This window comes from Pundamilia nyererei, unplaced genomic scaffold (genome assembly GCF_000239375.1).
Source record: "Pundamilia nyererei isolate P.nyererei 1_Seehausen unplaced genomic scaffold, PunNye1.0 scaffold00073, whole genome shotgun sequence".
Classification (NCBI taxonomy): domain Eukaryota; kingdom Metazoa; phylum Chordata; class Actinopteri; order Cichliformes; family Cichlidae; genus Pundamilia; species Pundamilia nyererei.
In genome coordinates this window covers 2769060-2777094 of record NW_005187474.1, presented here as the reverse complement: position 1 = coordinate 2777094, position 8035 = coordinate 2769060, and the positions used below count along the sequence as shown (strand labels likewise).

At 37.2% G+C, this 8035-nt stretch overlaps 1 protein-coding gene across 4 annotated transcripts in view; it reads left to right on the top strand.

Moving 5' to 3' along the window:
- The window catches only part of mlip (muscular LMNA-interacting protein), a 45573-nt gene that overhangs the window by 2837 nt on the left and 34701 nt on the right, over positions 1-8035 (top strand). For 3 of the 4 annotated variants that reach the window (XM_005737148.1, XM_005737147.2, XM_005737150.2), the window contains exon 2: positions 3709-3834. The exons of the other annotated variant lie outside the window; for it this stretch is intronic. In XM_005737148.1, the coding sequence (XP_005737205.1) occupies positions 3709-3834 (126 nt within the window). The remainder of the gene's footprint in view (positions 1-3708; positions 3835-8035) is intronic. 4 annotated transcript variants of the gene reach the window in all.

Below are 8035 nucleotides of genomic sequence, written 5' to 3'. Positions count from 1 at the left end.
GTGTAAACCGGGAGTCTTCCTCACACACTAAGGTCAACTATTCTGTGCTGGGACCAGTTCTGTTTACATTATGCATGCTTATGTTAGGTAGTATTATTAAAAGAATAGCATACATTTTCATTGCTATGTAGATGATAGATAATACCCAGATTTATGTATAAAGACAGCTGACATACACCAGTTATTTAAACTGCAGGACTGTCTTAAAGACATGAAGGCCTCTCATTTCCTGCTTTTATAATTCAGCCCTAATTTTTTTTTTAGAAACATAGTGTCTAATCTAATATTCCATTAACACTGTGAGGAATCTTCGAGTCACTTCTGACCAGGATATGTCATTCAATGTGCATATTTACTACAAATACGAAGAACTGCTTTCTTACTGTGCAATATCTCTAAAATTAGAAACATCCTGTCAGAAAGTGATGCTGAAAAACGAGTACTACTACTATTACTAGATACTGGTTACTATTACTTATAGGCTGGACTACTCTCATTCCTTATTTTCAGGTTGTCTTAGTTGATCCAGAATATGGTGAGAGAACTGACAGGGACTAGATTGACAAAGCATATATATCCCGTACTGGCTTCTCTTCATTGGATCCCTTTTAAATTCAGAATAGAATTTGAAATCCTCCTTCTCATATATAAAGTCTTGTATAATCAGGACGTTGTCTTAAAGACCTCATAGTACCATATCACCTAATTGAGTGCTTTGCTCTCAAACTGGTGGTTAACTTGTGGTTCATACGGTAGAATAAAATAGAATGAGAGGCAGCGCCTTCAACTTTCAGGACCATCTTCAGTGTAACCAGCTCCCAATATGGATTTGCACATCCTCCTCTAAGATCAGGCTTAAAAATTTCCTTTTTTTTAAATAAAACTTGATAAAGTGCTGGATCAGGTAACCCTGAACCCTCCCTTAGTTATGCTGCAACAGGCCTAAAGTGCTGGAGGCTTCCTATGACACACTAAACACTTCTCCTTCACCCACCTCTTTTCACACTCCACAGTATTTGTTTATACAGCACTTTGCATGTAATCATTAGTTATTATTAACCTCCTCCACAGGGTCAAAGTCTAATAAGATATTTTTGAAGAAAGAAAGAAAAAACCTGTAGCTGAAGTCTTTATTTCCTGTAAGGAATTCAAACATCACACCTACTTACATTCCACTGTTTGCAGTACACATCTACGTGACATACAATATAAATGAAATGATATCCTGAATAAGGGAATGCAGTTTTACATTTAACATGAATAAGAAATCTTGTTTTGTAACTATCTGAGTAAATATTCTATCCAAGCTCCTTTATAAAGTAGTTTGGCTCATTCTCCGAACACTGAAGAGCAAAGGTTTTGTGATCCATTTTTAGCACTGCCTCAAATATCTGCTACAATAACCTCCACTGATTAGGCAAGACGCTTCAGCGGCCTCGCTCTTCAGCTTGCTGTTTGCAGCTGACCCCACCACACTGAGCAGAGAAGCGCGATTACTGAGCAGCAGAAACACTTTTGATGAATGTGTGTGAGCTTTGATTGCTGCAGACAAAAACACTTTCACAAACTTGTATTTGTACACCTCTCAACTGCACGAGTGGCCTCAGTGAGAGTCAGCTGATTATCACTGCTAGCTAATGTGATACGTACTGAGCTGTAGAGGCTCCAGAATAGTTGAGTCTTTGATGTAAAGACAAGCAGCACAGCACAGCATTGCAAGACAATCATCTACACCTCAAAATCTTTTTAAATGACAAATTAACAGAGACAAAACAAAAGTATTTTAATAATGGGCTTCTCTGGCTTTTTTTAAAACATATTTTGGTAGTGCCATGTTAATCATTTTGCCTCTCTATATCATTTATGCTAAGCTTAGCACAAGAGTGATATGTCATTTAACTCTTGACAGAAAAGTCTATTTACTCTCGTATCTCTTTACAAAGGAGTAAAAATGAACGTTGGACGGCTCCACAGCTTTATTACTGTTTTAATATCCTGCTAAACTTTAAGCTTAACCTTCAAAAGAAGTGTCTGTGTCCTCCAGCGTGGATTCCAGGAGGACTTTTGCAGAATCTGTGACATTTCCATGACCAGCTGGTCCACCAAAGAACTTGCACTTAACAGCATTTCTAGCTGATACACTGTGGTATTTGTTTTGATGATAATCCCGTTTAGTGCATTCCCCTTCAGTGTTTTTCTCTCTGATGACACTGACATTTTGACAGGCACCTTCTTGTTTCTTGTTGTTGTCGTCATGGCTCTGTTGTTGTTCAAGTTTTAGTTCTCTTGATAGATGCAGCTGCTGTTGTGAAATGGTAAATATCATCAGGATAACAGTGATGAGCTGATCACTTATATAGCAGGAACAATAAAAACAATGCCACTTGATTCTGTTTGGCTTCTTTCTTTCTTTCTTAGTTTTGCATTCATTTCTTTTTTCTATTATCTCCGTATCTCATCAGAGCTGTGGTGAGTGAACACAGAGCCAGACCTTATGAGTTACTAAATTATTTAACCGGCTTCTTTCAATGTAGTTTCTTTAAAAAAAAAATACATAAAATATGAGTGAAACAGCCCAGTGCGCGCATGTCAGTGTGGCCAATTGAATTTTAAGGCTTATTACCATTTTAACTACAGAGTTATATAAAGACTTATCTAGACTGTAAAAAGAAGCAAAGAAAAAAAATCTTTAAAAGAATAAATACAATCGTAAAAAAACATTTTTAATCTATTATATTTGGTGAAATTCAACGTGTGGTTAAAATATGGAGAAAAAAACAGCATCTCTGAAATATTAAAACAGGAAATTCATTCATTTTAAAATGGTACATCTTATTGAATATTTTCAGTGCAGATGTCATGAAGAGGGAAATTAGTAACAGCGACCAACATTTCTTTCTGCTGTAGAGTCCATGAGGGTTTCACTAGTTTTTGAAGATCTACAGCTCTTGGCACTTTTCAGACTTTTCAGACTGCTTTGTTGTTACACAGACACACAGAAGCACTGATTAGTATTTAGGCAATTTCCTTCCAGCCAGTCAATCTGAGGTTCTTGCCTCAGAATAGTAATTATGTCCAACCCACAGAATGTTCTGGACATTGACAAAATGCCCAGATTATCAGTCTGCCTCTGGTCCCTGAAGTTTTCCTGAGCTTGTTCTTAGTGGTCCATTAGTATCACTCCCTGCAAAGCTGTGATTACATCTGTCACATGCATTTCAAAAGACCCGCTGTGCAGCGCTAAACCCATGAATATTCTCGCCCAAAATATGGAAATAAAAGCCGGCCCTGTGACGAAAACTCCTGCAGTGGAAACGCTACAGTTTTACTCTCAGTTGTGTTTGTTTAACACAAAGGAGGATCTTTTGCTTATTTGATGCTGATGAGAACAGGAGCTGATTTAATTGCAATCATCACTCCTTGTTGAGGGTATGTGTGTCAGGCCACTGAGCTGTAGAGTGCTTAATTGCCTCATCTGTGTGAAAGTGTGATGCTGGATAATTAGTGGTCGGGCATAGTTACACAACCCTGTGATCAGAAAGAGATCAGAAATGGGAGCGACTCAACGTTTCGTAGGGCGCTCGGCATCTTTCCTTAAACTTGTTTTTGCTTTCTAGCTTTTAATTGAGAATAAGCCTCTTTATGCTTGACTCAGCATTCTCTCCCATACTATATGAATGATTTGCTCCCCTCCTCTCTGTTCTACAGGTTTCCGTAGGAGTGCCGTCAAAGCTTTCTACTTTCACGTTTGTGCCAGCAGTGCAGAAATTGCCAATTAAAAACATTTTTACTGAGAAGGGGAGATCTGGAACTCTGACAGAAAAACCAGATAAGGTACAGCAGCACCACTTGTCCACAAGATGGCAAAGCAATAATTATATAACTAATAACTAATATTCATCTTTGAAACAATTTGATTGTAAAACATTGATCAAATTTTATGCCTGATTTGTATTGGTTGTGGCGCTGCTGCAGAGCAACGCTTTCATGCTTCATGCTTTGAGTGGTGAGTCACTAGCACTGAATATGAGCCCACTCATCTGACTTGTTATATAAAAACTTCCTCCAGCTTATGTCAAAAGTTGAAGTAATCATGTTTTTGAAATTGCAGACTCGGTGTTAAAACGAGAAGTTTACATTTCTGTCCTTACTTAAATCGGATGACAGCATAAAAAAGTCCTTTAAAAAGTTTTCATAGAGCTCTACGCAGCTCTGTGAAATACTAATCACACCTTATGATTTAGTAGCATGTAGAAGCATATTTAGCACTGCTAACTTGAAGTAATCTTTTTCTGTATAACTCTCTCTCGCATCACTGTGGAAGAATTTTGGCCCACTCTTCTTTAATGTTACCTCATTTTATTGTGGGTTGTGTTTGTTTACGTCCCAACACGGCATTTCAATCAGGTTGAGGTCTGGATTTTGACTGGGCAACATTTTGAATGTTTGCTTTATTTGCAGCTTGCTGCAGGGCTTGGGATCATTGTGCTGTTACACGAACCCGTTTGGGCCAAGCTTTAACTATCAGACAGATGGCTTCACACCTGATTCTAGAATATTTTGGTATACAGAAGCATTCACGGTTGACTTGCAAAGCAACCTCACTTCATCTCCCCTCCACCACTGCTCCCGATTGTTGGGGTGAGGTGTTTGTGCTGGCATGTTTGGTTTTCACAAAATGTGAAAATGTGTGGACTGCAATAATGTCCAGTTCAGTCTGTTCTGTCCAAAGGACATGTTTTCCAGAAATCTTGTGGTCGTTCAGCTGCAGCTTGGCAAAGCTAAATCTTGCAGCCAGGTTCTTTTCAGAAAGCAGAAGCTTTCTTTTGGTAAACAGTACGGTCATTAACTTGAACAGGGAGCTGAGAGTCTGAGATGCCTGCTCTTATTTATTTTTTATTATTGTGCAACTCCTCTGACCTTGGGATGAATTTGCTGGGAAGTTTATATCATTGTGTTAACACACACCTGACTGCTCCACACCAGCAAACTGCCAAATATTCTGCTTTCATAGAGGTAGTCACACCTGCTGACAATCAAGATTAATCAAGTGCATTTAGTTAATCTTACTTAACCTTTTTAATTCCTATGAAAACAGTAAGGGCGTACTTCGTTTTTCACATGACTACAAATATATCCACTTTCCTTTTACATTTAACATGATATGTACATTGCCATTTTTCTCACTCTAATAAGTCTCAAAATGAAATACTTATTTAACAGGAACAAACTATCGCTAAATCTAAGTAAAACTAAAATTATCTTATTTGGGAATTCCCTTAGAAATGCACAAGTGCAGATTCATGTAGATGGTGTGGAAATTGAAAGAGTACTTGAACATAAGTTTCTTGGTGTGATTATAGATGATAAATTAAACTGGAAGTCTCATATAAATCATATACATAACAAAATTTCAAGAAGTGTCTCAATCTTGAGTAAAGTAAAACACATTCTGGACCACAAAGCACTCCACATTCTCTATTGTTCCCTGATTGCACCGTATTTGAATTACTGTGCAGAGGTTTGGGGCAATACTTACAAATGTTCGCTATCATCAATCTTTATATTACAAAAAAGGGCCTTAAGGATAATCCATAAAACTGGTTACAGAGATCATACAAATCCACTATTCTTAAAATCAAAAATTCTAAAATTCACAGATCTGGTTCATTTTCTCACTGCACAAATTATATATAAAGCAATAAATAACCTGCTTCCTGACAATATTCTAAAAATGTTTTCTAAAAGGGAACGGGGATACAATTTGAGGGGGGAATTAAATTTAAAACATCCTCGTATCCGTACAACATTAAAAAGTTTTTGTATCTCTGTGTGTGGAGTGAAGCTGTGGAACAGACTAAGTAAAGATATGAAGCAATGTCCAAGCATGGCGCAGTTTAAAAAGCGGTTTAAGGATATGGTTTTTACAGGGTACAGGGAAAGGTAGAGATTTGATAGGGTGTTCTTATCTAATATTTTCATGTGTGTGCGGGTGCACGGGTATGTTGGTATGGGTATATATATATTTTTGTAGGTTGTGTATCCTTGAGGTGAAAATGTGTATATGTGCGTATGTGTATATACGTATGTATGGATAGACAGAAACATATATGTATATATTAAAAAAAAAAAAAATTTACACATGACATATAATGTAATTGCAAGGAGGTATTTTTGTAGTCTATATACTATATAGTGGAAAAGGGGTGGGATTAAATAAGCTTATGCTTCTTCCTGCTCCTTTTTGAACATGAACTTTATTTGGAGTTGTGGTTGCTCGTTTTCCTTTTGTTTTGCTTTGTTCATTTGTCTCTTTTAATTCTATTTTGTTGTACTTTTTCAACATGTTCAAAATAAAGATTCAATCAAATCAAATCATTATATAAAAAGCTATCAGGTTTGATTGCAGTAATACTTAATTACTTCTTAATATAGATGATAAAACCTGATCATTTAAATCTATATGAGAAGAACCTCTGTAGCTAACTTCCACAGGTGTTTAATCATTTTCTAATTGAATAACATAAAAAAATGCAACCATATGAGAGGAAGATATAGATCACTGTAGAGGTCCAACTGAATAGAGAAGAAAACTCAGAAGATCAGCTGCATTCATAGCAGGGAAATTTGGATGCATGCAAACACACACACACACACACACACACACACACACACACACACACACACACACACACACACAGAGTTCTATGTTGTTCATTTACAAAAAGACTGAACACAGGCTTCTCTGCACTTCTCTGCACTGCAGCAGCGTAGCTACGCCTATATGTTGTCAGTTAATAACATGAAGGGCTGTCACTCCTGTAAGTAATAGCTGTGGAGGAAGATGAGAAACTAATGGTGTCACCCCCCTAGTGAGAAGAACTTTGAAGTCTATATAGAGGCAGACAGCAAGCTGACTCCAGGCACGCAGAGCTGTGATGCTGCTGTGATTTAGATGCTGCATCAACATCCAATAGCACGTTAACCCCTTCAGCAATCGTGACAACTGATGGTCAGTATCAGCCCCCTCCCCGAGATCAGCTGGTGTTTCTAATGTCTGTGTGTGTGTGTGTGTGCACTAAAGTAGTTTCCAGCAGAAAAAATGTTACGTATGTGGTGTGAGATTATTTACATTTGATTCATTTTTGCTCCTTATTTTATACAAAATGTAACTTTCATGCGATGAGCCGAGGAGCGTCATTAGCAGCAGAACCATTTCTTCTGCCCTTTACAGTCAGAGAGCATGTAATTTAATGCCCGAGGTCACTCTGACATATGTTTGATGTGGATATATGAATCTTCAAACATGATATAGGCTGTGTGAGTCTGGCTGCTGGAATACCTAGAATAATTTGACTCCATCAATTTGTTTAAAGATGTAGAAATGTAACAGGAAATTTCTACCTGGGTAAAATATTTTCATTGTGAACCTGAGAACTAATTATAGCCTTTTCCTCTGGGAAGGTGATTCACGCGGATGTCTGTTGCAATGTCTGAGAAGGAAGTACCAAGAGTCTCAGAAACTAAGGTGTGTCTTTTGATCCTCGGGTGACTGGCATTATTAGTCGTTTACAATTAGAGTCATTTGGAAAGTTTACGTTTCATTTTCCACTGAAAAGAATTTAATATTCTGTCTGAAGTCTAAGCCATCATAGGTGATAAACCTAACCCTAGCTTAACCTAAGGCGAAACTGACTTGGGGTGTCCCCCATGCAGGAAGAGTTTAATGGAAAAAAGGGACATATTCATTCCAATTTCCTTTAATAAAAAATAGGGTTTGTGTGGTTTGTCTCCAATGACACATACAGTCACATGCAAATTTAGTTGAGTAATTCATTGACAAAATATATGAAGTTTGATTAAACCATTTTTTAATTTTGCACATTTCTGAAGTAATTGTATCCAGCAGCTCCTTTAGATTCCCCCCAGAACAAAAAATATTTGTGTCATCTGCAAATAATACCAATTTTAATATATCAGATGCCTTACAAATATCATTTATATAAATAATAAATAATTTTGGACCCAGTACAGA